The 13,757-nt window shown below is 49.2% G+C and overlaps 1 protein-coding gene across 2 annotated transcripts in view; it reads left to right on the forward strand.

Annotated features, from left to right (window-relative positions):
- Window positions 1–1,226: 1,226 nt before the first annotated feature.
- Window positions 1,227–13,757, forward strand: part of LOC138521944 (sperm acrosome membrane-associated protein 4-like) — a 163,951-nt gene continuing 151,420 nt past the window's right edge. The window contains exon 1 of one of the 2 annotated variants that reach the window (XM_069635118.1): window positions 1,227–1,392. In XM_069635118.1, the coding sequence (XP_069491219.1) occupies window positions 1,341–1,392 (52 nt within the window). In that variant the 5' untranslated portion in view covers window positions 1,227–1,340. Of the gene's footprint in view, window positions 1,393–12,555; window positions 12,595–13,757 lie in introns of those variants that run through there. The other variant, XM_069635116.1, reaches the window with a different exon arrangement.

Genomic DNA, 13,757 nt, shown 5'->3' on the forward strand with positions numbered 1-13,757 from the left:
ATTGGCTGCATGGCACATGTGGGGTCTGAGGGGTACCTGGCTCAGGTGGGGGGGGAGTGCCCATAGAAGTGCCTGCTGGAGGGCACAGAGGGGCCTGAGGCAGTGAATGGCTGCATGGCACATGTTGGCTCTGCAAGTACCTGGCTGGAGGGCACAGTGGTGCCTGAGGGGTATTTGGCTCAGGGGGCAGAGTGCCCATATAAGTGCCTGCTTGAGGGCACAGAGGGGCCTGAGGGAGTGGCTGGCTGCATGGCACATGTGGGGCCTGGGGGGACCTGGCACAGGGGGAGAGTGCCCATAGAATTGATTGCTGGAGGGTACAGAGGGGCCTGAGGGAGAGACTGGCTGCATGGCACATGTGGTGCCATAGGAGTACCTGGCACAGGGGGAGAGTGCCCATAGAAGGGTCTGCTGGAGGGCACATAGGGGCCTGCGGGAGTGGCTGGCTGCATGGCATATGTGGGGTGTGAGGGGCACCGGGCTATGGGGGGAGAGTGCCCATGGAAGTGCCTCCTGATGGTACAGAGGGTCCGAGGGAGTGGCTGGCTGCAAGGCACATGCTGGGTTTGAGGGGTACCTGGCACAGGGGGAGAGTGCCCATAGAAGTGCCTGCTGGAAGGCACACAGTGGCCTGAGGGTGTGGTTGGCTGCATGGCACATGTGGGGCCTGAGGGTACCTAGCACAGGGATTAAAGTGCCCTTAGGAGTGGCTGCTGGAGGTCAGAGAGTGGCCCTGAGGGTGTGGCTGGCTGCATGGCACATGTGGGGTCTGCGTGGCACCAGGCTCAGATGGTAGAGCGCCCATAGAAGTGTCTGCTGGAGGGCACAGAGGGGCATGAGGGAGTGGCTGCAGGGCACATGTGAGGTCTGAGGGGTACCTGGCACAGGGGGAGAGTGCCCATAGAAGTGCCTGCTGGAGGGCACAGAGGGGCCTGAGGGTGTGGCTGGCTGCATAACACATGGGGGACCTGAGGGGAACTGGCTCAGGGGGGAGAGTGCCCATAAAATTGCCTGCTGGAGGGCACAGTGGGGCATGAGTGAGTGGCTGGCTGCATGGCACGTGTGGGGTCTGCCAGTACCTGGCTGGAGGGCACAGAGGGGCCCTCTGTTCTCCCCTGACACTCTGCGCGTGCCCCACCCTCGCCCTGTGCCTGGGCCGGGCTGTGACGCGCGCCCTGGGATTGGCTGCCTCCAGGCCCTGGTAAATTGCTATTTATAGTGAATGAATAACGGTCTGTGCAGCACTGCCAGCCCGCCCAGACTCCAGCACTGCCAGCACCTCCAGCACCACCGGCTCAGGACTTGCAACCTCCAGGAGAGCGCGTCCGGACAGCGCCGACATGAACACAGGCCTCCTCGTGGCGCTCGCCGCCCTCCTCTGCTGCGCTTCAGGTAAGGGGCCCCTCCCTTCGTACATGCAGGTGTAAAGCGCTGTTACCTCTTTATAACACTTCGAAGCGACCCGCCTAGGGCGCCACAATATCACTCAATACAGGAACACAGCGGCAGCGCTGTAGAAGAGAGATTGCACGCCAGGTAGCGCCACACTGAGCGCCGAGCCGCCTCCAGGCGTTACGTCACCATGCCTGTACCTCATATTGAACTATGGTAGATAATGCGTCATGCCAGGTGCTCCCAATGGACTATTAAACACTCCATTACGTCACTGTCTCCTCAAAATTAATTCCAGCTTTGAGGAGGGGGTGGGGGGCAGCTGCTGTGACATCACACGGAATTCTAGTGCAACAGCTACTGCACGCGTGGAAACAGCAGGGGGAGGCGGGCACAAGTTCAAAACTCACAAATACACACAAGAGCTTGCTAGCACATTGTTGTTATGTATAGCTCAGACGGTAGGATAGAGCGGCGGGTTAATGCGCTTGTCGCAGAGATGTCAAAGCGCTTTGACTTTCACCCAGCACAGAGATGTTTTCTAAGTTATGAAGTGCGGCGAAGCTTGCGCTCCCTGTGACATGTCGTGACATGTTACCGTCTACTGGGTACGTGGCAGCACGTGTTGCAATGTGCCGACTTTCAAGTCGAAATTTCCCAAAATAATGACACGCCCTGCTCCTACACAGCATGAAAACGCACAAACAAACCCGCAAACCAGTATAGTGTCTAGCGCTCTGGGAGGTGAATCGCTTCGAGGCACTATAGACGTGACGCAGGCTTCAACATGTTGGTTCCTTTCGTGTGTGGCTTGAAAGCGATCCTGCCTGATGGTTTATTTGCTTTCACCAATTTCTTTTTTTTTTTTTAATGGCTGCCCATGTTTGCTGGTGTCTTCGTGCGGGAGCAACACAGGCCCCTCCTGCTTGGCTTTCCAAAACGGAAAAGAGCCACGAAGTTGGGAAACATGTTTTGGGCGCTGCGTCCCGCTCTTCTGACTGTTAGGAAGTATTCTAATGTCCCTGTTTTGCTACAGCTCCGAGTTAAAAGGACCCCCTCCGCCCCCTTGTTTTCTTTGCTTGGCTATTCCCCTCTCTAATCTCCACCCCCCTCTCCAGGTGCTTTGAAAACGTCCTCCCGTTTCAAGGCGCTATTCTGCCATCCAATACTTGGACCTGTTCCTTAAATGGACTTGTCTCCGACGTGTGGAATGGACTAACGGCGTTGGCATTGTCTGTGACGAGTCCTCCGATGGGTGGCAGTGTACCCGCCATTACGAGCTGCTTGAGTTCTACTTGCCCCCACGGCTGCGAATTATTTGAAGCCAACAATCAACGCGAGGCAGGAAATGAAGCTGTTCTTTATCCAGCCACAGCCCCCGCCGCCCCCTCCCCCTCCCCCCAGACCTCCACTACCCTCTACCTTTCCTGATCTTCCTATCCTGTTCTAAAAAAGTGTAACTTCTTTTCACCGCATCCCTTTGAACTTGGTTCAGGCGCCCCCAGGCCCTCTGGGCAGGGCTGGCACTGCATGAAAGTTTAAATATATTCTAAAGTGCCAGGCTATTATTGAAGTCTATGTAAAAAGGACGAGTAAACTCGTCCACTATCTTGGTTGCTCCTTTAGAAGAAGTTTGTCATCTTGAAATCATAAACAAGGCCCATCGGTGTGTACAAGCAGATGGCCGCGTCCCTTCCCTTTGTTGGGTGTGTTTAAGTATGTATGCGTATGTGTGTGCCGGTTAGTTTCGGCTGTTAGGTTGCGCTTGCGCCACCTATGAGTCAAAACTATTGCATTCGAGTACAGATAGGAAGAAATGGCACATGAGGAGGGACACACAGCTTGTAGGTGTTTGGTTATTTGACTGCCCCTGGCCATGCTAATCCCTAAAGCCATTCCCACCCCGTGCATGCCCCTCCCCGCCCAAAACATCCCATCTGGGGAACTCTGAGCTCGCTTTCTTCAAGCCTTACCATGAACCTTTGCACTCGAAGTGCCTGCCAGTGGGTTTTACAAGGTAATCTTCCAAGAGTTCATGCGTTAATTGGAGCTGTAAACCCGGCACTGGTGTAGTGTAATAGAAATGTCGTAACCAGGTCTGCCTTCAGTCACTTGTTTTATAAGCACTCTGGGTGTCCTTCACTGAAGCCCTGTTAAAAACAAGCATTGGCAAAGCCAGCAGTTTTGGCTTGAGTATAAGTATTAGGTATTTGCCGGCACTGCTATTAGATGCCCAGCTGCTCGCACCATCTTGCAGCTGCTACCATCAATGGGCAGTTAATACCACTACAGCGGGTCCTGGTAAGTGCCTTCACCATGCCTACACCAGAGCGCAAAGTGTTGGCATTGCCAATGCTTGTTTCTATAGAGCAGAAGGGCATTGTACAAGAAGGGGGCATAACAAGGACACAATCAGGCTAGACTTGGAAAGGGGTGCAGGGGGGATGGCTTTGAGAGGGAAAGGTGAACCCTCTTTTGATCAAGTAGGCTCGCAGCTGCCCTACAATGAAAGCTGTACTTCTGAGAGGTCCATACCTCCACCCCCACACCCCCCACCCCGCCAGTGTTTCCCCCCTTGCCCCCTCCACCGCACTCTGCTGCGAGTGGGGAAGCATCATTTATGTAGAACAGCACTGGGCTCCTCCAATCGTTAAGGTAGGCTAGTAAACCCTACAGCAGATTGCTTAAGCTTAAGGAAGGTTGCATTGTGGTTCTTGTAATTTCCCATTGAAGCACAGAAAAGGAACACATCAGGAACTGAACCTACAAGCATACTCGTTTTGCTCAACAAGTTCATATAAGGATGTGTTTGACTCTATGTGCATATTTATGCATTTGATTTATTATGTGTGAGTGTGCGCGTGTCTCCTTAGGTTAGTTCGCCATGGTGATTTCAGCGTCATGAAGTACCATTTTCGCTCTTGAAAGCAGGGCATTCACAAACACCTGGACCTGTCTGTATAGACATAGATCTGTGGATTGATGTGGCCAAGTGCCTGAATTGCAGGCTGTGCTCAGATCCCAGCTTCACCACTTCACCAAAATGTGTGATCCTGGGCACCTCATTTATTCTCACTGTACTGTATCTTTCCAATGTGCCAGTCCCTACGCGTAATAACGTTCACTGGGAGGTCTATTCAAAAAGCCTCATTCATACTTTAATCGATTATAGTGTAGTTCCATATATAACACTTAGCATGGATTGCAATGCCTGCCATACCCTGTGAGAACCTGGCATTGGATGGCAACACCTGCCACAGGATGCAAGTACCTGGCATTCAGGGATCACCTGGCATATGATGCAAGGACCTGGTGATGTGCTGGCACTGGCTGCCAGTGTGAGAACCTGGCATCGGATGGCAATACTTGCCACAGCATGCAAACCTTTGACCTAGTAGATCATGCAGTCTTATGCAATCATCTTAGGTCAGCTGCCCATTTCTCAAGTGAGCCCATAACCTGGGTACAATCCTTCCTCGCAAACTGCACAATGAGAGTCTTCTCCCCTCTAGCAGCTGCTGACCCCATACATGTCTCTTGCGGCATTCCTCAAGGATCATGTGTATCTCCTACCATGTACAATATTTTTACTAAGCCCTTGTTTGACAAGTTGGATAGACTGGGTGTCACCTACACTAATTACGCAGATGACACTCATATCCTCATACCCCTTTCGGGCAACTTCTTGGAGGACTCAGCCTTGGTGAATAAGATATACCTCCTCATTCAGGCATGGATGGCCTCCCATGGCCTCTGCCTGAACGACGACAAAACTGAGATACTGATCCTAGGCTCAGAGACTGCCATAAAAAAAACTTAACCCCAGCTACGCATCATTCAACATCGATAACAATGTAATCAAAGTGATGCCTGCTGTTAAAACTCTCGGCTTCTACCTTGACTCGGCACTCACCTTCAAGAAGCAAATGAACTCTCTAGCTTTTTCTACAGTTTATACGTGTAAACTGATCCGAGCCTGCAGACCATTCCTTTCTGAGACCAGCTGTATCAGACTGGCCAATGCACTCATTCTATCCAGACTGGATTATTGTAATGCTCTACATGTGGGATGTAATAAGTACATTATTGATAAACTGCAAAGACTCCAAAATAATGCCCTCAGAGCAGCATTAAATATCCTGAACAGAGAGCATATCTCCGCATTCAGAAGAAATGCCCATTGGCTTAAAATTAAGGACAGAATATCCCTCAAAACCCTCTCTCTCACATCCAAATGCCTCAATAACATAGCGCCCCCTACCTTGCAGAAAGAGTAAACAAGAGAATGCCTGACAGGCCCACGAGAATATCTTACGCCTTCAAGCTAGAAGTTCCTAGATACAAACGGATTACAGCCGGCGGCTCTAGCTTCCTGGTTCTAGCCGCTCAGTCCTGGAATGGACTCCCTCTAGATCTCAGAATTGACCAACCTTACTCCACATTCAGACGGAAACTCCTCACTTGACTACGGACTAATGACATTTAACCTGACCGCCCCTCTGACCTGCTAACCCCCTTCGACCTCTCCTACCCCTGCTCTTCCCTCTCTTGAATTACCTCCTAAGGATTGCCATGCTGCCCAGCTGCTGAATCTCTGGCATCCCGCTGCCTGTATCTTGGTTTTTCTATTGGGAAACTTGCTCACTGCTAATCTTCTAGCTATTACTGTTTATAACTGCTTTTACACATTGTATGTACCTACCTAACGATGTAACCAAATCTCCTATATATCTTGTATGCTCTGTAACTAAGCTTCTTAAGTATCCTTGTACTGTTCGTGCCCAGCTACTTGAGGGTTTTGGCCTGCGCTACACCAAATAAACAAACAAACAAACAAAAGCAAGTACCTAGCATTCAAGCATCACCCTGCATGTGATGCGAGGGCCTGGTGATGTGCTGGCACTGGATGCCAGTGTGAGAACATGCCATTGGATGGCAATACTTGCCACAGGAGGCAAGGACCTGGTGATGTGATGGCACTGGTTGCCAGTGTGAGAAGCTGGCATCGGATGGCAATACTTGCCACAGGAGGCAAGGACCTGGTGATGTGATGGCACTGGTTGCCAGTGTGAGAAGCTGGCATTGGATGGCAATACTTGCCACAGGAGGCAAGTACCTGGCATTCAAGCATCACCCAGCATGTGATGCGAGGGCCTGGTGATGTGATGGCACTGGATGCCAGTGTGAGAACCTGGCATTGGATGGCAATACTTGCCACAGGAGGCAAGTACCTGGCATTCAAGCATCACCCAGCATGTGATGCGAGGGCCTGGTGATGTGATGGCACTGGATGCCAGTGTGAGAACCTTACATCGGATGGCAATACTTGCCACAGGATGCAGGTACCTGGTGATGTGATGGCACTGGCTGCCAGTGTGAGAACCTGGCATCGGATGGCAATACTTGCCACAGGATGCAAGTACCTGGCATTCGAGGATCACCTGGCATTTGAGGCAAGGACCTGGTGATGTGATGGCACTGGTTGCCAGTTTGAAACCCTGGCATCGGATGGCAATACTTGCCACAGGATGCAAGTACCTGGTGATGTGATGGCACTGGTTGCCAGTGTGAGACCCTGGCATCGGATGGCAATACTTGCCACAGGATGCAAGTACCTGGTGACGTGATGGCACTGGTTGCCAGTGTGATAACCTGGTATCGGATGGCAATACTTGCCACATGATGCAAGTACCTGGCATTCAAGCATCACCCAGCATATGATGCAAGGAACTGGTCATGTGATGGCACTGGCTCCCAGTGTGAGAACCTGGCATCGGATGGCAATACTTGCCACAGGATGCAGGTACCTGGTGATGTGATGGCACTGGCTGCCAGTGTGAGAACCTGGCATCGGATGGCAATACTTGCCACAGGATGCAAGTACCTGGCATTCGAGGATCACCTGGCATATGAGGCAAGGACCTGGTATGTGATGGCACTGGTTGCCAGTTTGAGACCCTGGCATCGGATGGCAATACTTGCCACAGGATGCAAGTACCTGGTGATGTGATGGCACTTGTTGCCAGTGTGAGACCCTGGCATTGGATGGCAATACATGCCACAGGATGCAAGTACCTGGTGACGTGATGGCACTGGTTGCCAGTGTAATAACCTGGTATCGGATGGCAATACTTGCCACATGATGCAAGTACCTGGCATTCAAGCATCACCCAGCATATGATGCAAGGAACTTGTCATGTGATGGCACTGGCTGCCAGTGTGAGAACCTGGCATCGGATGGCAATACTTGCCACAGGATGCAAGTACCTGGTCATGTGATGGCACTGGCTGCCAGTGCTTGGCATATGGCATTGGATTGTAATATCGACTATGCAGTGTGAGCTCACATCATTTCACTCTGAAACCTGGCATTTAATGTGGGCTGACCGTTCATGGCAATGCCTGGCATTTGATATGTGCACCTGGCAGCTGTGGACCAGTAGCACTGGAGACTTCAGCACTGGCCCCTTCATGTTTTCGGGCTGCCTCCCAGTATGCGAGCGCACCCTGCCCCCTTACCATCAAACTTTACATTCAATGTGGCTGCCCATGTTTTTCAAAGCAGGCTTCTGAGGGTTAAGGACTTAATTGGAGCTATAAACGGCCCTCTGGGGTAATACATATGTCTTAACCAGTTCTGCCTTCAGCCACTCGACCAAGCGTGCCCTTCACGGAAGTCCTGTGAATCACAAGCATTGGCAAAGCCACCAGGTTTACTTGTGTACATGTATTAGATAAGCCTTTGCCAGGCACTGCTATTATATGCCCAGGTACTCGCGCCATTTATAGTTAGTACCTGGCAAACACCTGTCCCATCGCTACACAAAAGCCAACACTGCTGGCATTGCCAATGCTTGTTGTGGCATTGCTTCGGGGCACAGCAAGGTTCACGATGGCGTAGCCAGGGGACTAGTCCAAACGTTTTTTTTTTAATTAACTGGGCTGGTGTCGCATACTGCCAAGGCTGCTGTAATCCCCAAAAATGTCGAATACCAAAATAACGAGGCTGAAAATGCAGAGGATTTTTGTCGATTTGTTTTAACCTTTTTGCACCTTTTTTGCAAATAGAGAGTGGGCTAAGGGAATAAAATAGGAGAGGGGGCTGTTGGGCCCTGCAGGGGGCAGGGGGTCTTGAAAATAAAGAGTGCAAAAAAGTCGAAGAATTCGAATTAAAAAAACCTCGGACTTTTCTGCCTCAGGTATGTGTCTTATTGGACATGTTGACGTAGCTGCCAGGCTGCTGCTGGCCAGTGCCACCCACTGCCAGTTCACCCGTGATTGGCAGGTTCAACTCATGTAGATGCTTCCGTATCTGTGTCCCTCCCAAACCTGCACTTACCTTTGAGTTAAAAGGTGTATCCAAGAATACTGATGGGCACTCTGTTCATCTGTTGAAAGGGGTTTTGGGAGGATGGGCGCAGGCCCCCCGCTGCCCTGGACTGGCCTATTTCGGGAGCCAGTCTGCCACGGAAGGACGTCTCCTGCTTTTAAACCTAGGTGCCAGTTTCCTACACCCAGGCCCTGCGCCTTCTCCATGTAGACACGACGGGAAACACGTGCCCACCCCCTGTACTTATCGGGGCAACCCGTGAGTTAGCCAGGCAGCCAGGAAGACTCGCTGGCCTTCGGGGAGAGGGGGGTGGGGGGGAGCTTTGGCCGACTGTCGCCGTTTGAGGGATGAGGTCGGAAAACTTGGGAGGGAGGGGGCTGGGCTCCGAGACTGAGGAGGAAAGCTGTTTTTGCCAAGGGCGGCTTTGGAGAGATTTGAAGCTCTGCTCTGTAATTAAAGCAGTGCTGGTTGGCGTCTGGCGGGCACGTCCAGACGTGGGTGAACTCGAGGCCCGCCACCGTCTGGGAAGGGGGGGTCCGACCGCCTGGCAAGGCAACCTATTCCCCCCACCCCCACAGTAATGTGTAAAGGGTTCTTTCAGACAAGCATAGTATATAGTGGCGGGGTTGGAGGGGCAATCGCCTCTTCGCCCACTCCTCTCTGCTTGAAAGCACCTACGTACTACTGAAATACAAAAAAACATTTGTGACACTCACACCCTGTTGGACCCCCCCCCCCCTCTCCCTTCCTCACGTGAACCTTCCCTGCACCTAAAAGGGTGAAGGCAACACCGCTTACACAATGGATTTTCAGAGACTAGCAGAGTAACCCAGGGTAACAGTTTTTGATTGCACGGCTCACATTTGTCAGTGTCTTATTGTGATAAGCACAGCACAGACTTGGGTGAAATCAATTGCACAGCTCACATTTGTCAGTGTCTTATTGTGATAAGCACAGTACAGACTTGGGTGAAATCGATTGCACAGCTCACATTTGTCAGTGTCTTATTGTGATAAGCACAGTACACTCGTGGGTGAAATCGATTGCGCAGCTCACATTTGTGATGTGATTATTGCTAGAAGCACAGTAGGGACTGGAGTGAAATCAATGCCCCCTCCTGTGTGGTAAGGGATCTTAGATTTCATGGAAAGTTTCATTTCCTAATTAGATCAGTGTATGGCTGCCGGAAGCTCCACCGTGTTGCTGCCTCCCGTGCATTTTCCCTCCCACAGGAGGGATTATAAACGTTTGGGGTCTCCTTTTCTCATGGGTGTTAGTAGTTCCTTGTGCATGAATTGTTTCAGTTCTCATAACCAGTCCAAAAGCACCTGTTAGTGCACACTCCAGTAAATCTGACGAGGCACCTTCCTAAAGGGAAGCACCAGAGTAGTCGGGTTCTCTGGCAAGTCTGACTTCGTCCTTCGATCAAAGGCTTCAGTAGTGGGTTCCGCTGTGCATTGTAGCTTCCTCCTTCAATCAAAGGTTTTAGTGGTTATTTCCTCTCCACAGTGTGTGTAACTTCCTCTTGTAGTCAAAGGCTTCAGTGGTGGTTTCCTCTGCGCAGTGCGGCTTCCTCCTTCAATCATAGGTTTTAGTGGTTATTTCCTCTGCACAGTGTGTGTAACTTCCTCTTGTAGTCAAAGGCATCAGTGGTGGTTTCCTCTGCGCAGTGCGGCTTCCTCCTTCAATCAAAGGTTTTAGTGGTTATTTCCTCTCCACAGTGTGTGTAACTTCCTCTTGTAGCCAAACGCTTCAGTGGTGGTTTCCGCTGCGCAGTGTGGCTTCCTCCTTCAATCAAAGGTTTTAGTGGTTATTTCCTCTGCACAGTGTGTGTAACTTCCTCTTATAGTCAAAGGCGTCAGTGGTGGTTTCCGCTGCACAGTGTGGCTTCCTCCTTCAATCAAAGGTTTTAGTGGTTATTTCCTCTACACAGTGTGTGTAACTTCCTCTTATAGTCAAATGCATCAGTGGTGGTTTCCTATGCACAGTGTGGCTTCCTCCTTCAATCAAAGGTTTTAGTGGTTATTTCCTCTGCACAGTGTGTGTAACTTCCTCTTATAGTCAAAGGCATCAGTGGTGGTTTCCTCTGCACAGTGTGGCTTCTTCCTGCAATCAAAGGCTTCACTGATGGTTTCCTCTGCACAATGTGGCTTCTTCCTGCAATCAAAATCTTCAGTGGTTATTTCCTCTGCACAGTGTTGCTTCTTCCTGCAAGCAAAGGCTTCGGTGTTGCTTCCTCTGCACAATGTGGCTTCCTCCCATAGCCGGAGGCTTCAGTGGTTGTTTCCTCTGCACATTGTGGCTTCCTTGCGCAGCTGGAAGCTTCAGTGGTTGTTTCCTCTGCGCAGTGTGGCCTAGTCCAATAGAGAAAGGCTTCAGTGATTGCTTCCACTGTGTGGTGTGGCTTACTCCCGTAACTGAGGGCTTCAGTGGTAATTTCTTCTACGCAGTGTGGCTTCCTCCAACATAGAAAGACTTCAGCGATTGTTTCCTCTGTGCAGTGTGGCTTCCTCCTATACCCAAAGGCTTCAGTGGTTGTTTCCCCTGTGCAGTGTGGCTTCCTCCCATTGTTGGGGCTTCCGTGTGTGGGGTGAAATATAGCCCCTGCATGCCAGAAATAAAGAGGCCAGAGTGATTTGTGAAGTATAGGGTCAGCACAGAAATGGTGATGTCAGACATGCGACCTATTGAACCAAAAACAGGCCTAAGTCTCAAAGGAAAGAAAGTGGACTTGAATCTCAGAAGTGCAAAGATATGCGCATCGCATTTCAGCATGGAAAAGAAAGACATGTGGCGGACAATATTGTTTTATTAAATCCATGGAGAGCTGCACTTTTCCTTAAAGAGATGACAGATAGCAATGTCTACATTATCTTCAATGTAATACCAGATTGTGCTCCAGTCATCTCATGTGTAACCGAGCTCAATGCAATTATAAGAAATAAAAGAACTTCCCTTTTCCTCATCCAAATGGCAGTATCCTAAGAGAAGTGCTCACTAGACTTTCAGAGTTTGAACTTGGTTTTCTCATATAACTGCCCCATACGTATGGACAATCCACAAGTGATATTCATGTATTTTGCAACTGTGAGATTAAAGAAGTAGATTACACTTGAGTATAAGGACCAGGTGCCTTATAAAATGTCAGGTAAAATTTATTGTGTGTGGGTTTAAAAGCCATTTGCTTGCAGAATTTGACATGCAGACAGTCATTTCTCCTAAAGATGAAACTTAACCTCCAAGACCTTTCCTCGGCTGATCCTGTAGAGGGAGGTTTGGTTGTCAACCATCATCAGGGCCTTTGCTTAAAAATATAGAAAGAAATACACTGTCTAGATTTAAACCACAGTAGAAACAGATAAAGACATGCCTGTTCTTTTAGCAGAAGTGACCTTGAGGTCACAAGTCTCATAAAATGTCCATTAGAGTTGCAGACAGGGCCATTACGGCCTGAAGGGAGAGGCAAAGATAAACATGAGCCAGCCTCTGGCTGATCACATGCCCAATGGGAAATGAAACTGAAAGCGAATAAAAAAAATAAAAACTGGAGTTTAGTTAATAGAAAAATACATATTATTGTGTAAAAGGAGCAGTGTATTATGCCACAACGGTCATTCCAGACATTTATTAAATGAGACAGTAACCCCCTTTGAACCATGCTAAAACGATTTTTGTGTGATAAATATAACTAAAGTTATTAATGAAAATGTGATTTGGGCCTTCCTTTGATTCATAGAGTTTTGAAAGTTGGTGTATGCGTGAAGGACAAAATTAACATGGGATCTACGAAGTGACATATTTTTCACGGATACGGCTCCTGAGTAAATGAAGAAAAACTGTATCCATGCATGGGAAGCGCATGCCGACTACAGGTTAGCATCATATGCTTGGCTTTAAAATGTAGTTCTTAAAAATATATCCCTACATGGAACGATTAGAAAAATTAGGGTACTTGCCATGTTGATAGTTGTTCAGAGTTTTGAACATGACAAGCTCACATGTCAGTTTGGGATGACAAAGCTTTCTCCTCCCACAGCTTTTCTAACTCATACCCCTCATCTCTTTGTCCTATTAGCACACAGGTGGGAGATGGGTAGAGAAAACCAACAAATCCCTTTTGCTGGAATCATGACACAATTTTGATGTCATTTGCCCTATAAGTAAACCAGTTTGCATTTGAACAGGGCCTTTTCCACTTACTCCGGGAGGTAACCTGCTGCTGAACTCTTGCGAGAAACATCCAAGCAGTGAGGCCCCAAATCTTACATTGGAGACAGGGACCAGGAGACATCATAGATGGCTGGGATCCCTTGGAGGAGCCAGAGGGGATTATCCTGGACTGACACCCTTGCTGTCCCGGAGGTGCCCTGCTGTTCCCTGATGCTCATTACAAGGCCTCTCCTTTAAGTAAAACTATCCCCAACGTCTTGCATTTTGAAGCATTGTTTTAGTTTTTCCCCATCGCAAAATATCCTGTTTGTCTGCGTAGATCCTTAGCATATTTAATTAAAGTAAATCGATTAATTCCCCTATAGAAATCACAGGATGTGTTTTGTTGGCATTTGAAGCCATCAAGCTCTTCCCAGTTGTGGGGCGCATTAAGGCCCCAAACAGAAGTCCCTTTCACAAGCATAGCAGCCATTTAAACACTGAAACCAAAAACAGCCTGGCTTTTGCTTTCGCTGTCACATGAATGGCAGAAATTTAAACACTGCAACAAAAATGGCCTGGCTTTTGCTTTCCCTGTCACATGAAGGGCAGGACTTTAAACAATGCAACACAAATGGCCTGGGTGTCCTTTGTTGTTCATGTAAAATTAAAGCACCATGGGGAAAGGGACTTACCTACCATTATCAATGGAAAAGCAGCAGTTACATCACAAAAGAAGGAGGAATCAAAGAATCATGTGACATGGAAATCAGGATTTTTAAACATTGGAAGAAAAAAATGGCCTGCACATGTGTTTGCAAATAAAAACAGCTTTAAAAAGCCACCATGGAAAAAGCTATCACTGCTCACAGAAAAATGTCAGGAA

The sequence above is a fragment of the Ambystoma mexicanum genome, chromosome 13 (genome assembly GCF_040938575.1).
Source record: "Ambystoma mexicanum isolate Mex_15411 chromosome 13, UKY_AmexF1_1, whole genome shotgun sequence".
Taxonomy (NCBI): domain Eukaryota; kingdom Metazoa; phylum Chordata; class Amphibia; order Caudata; family Ambystomatidae; genus Ambystoma; species Ambystoma mexicanum.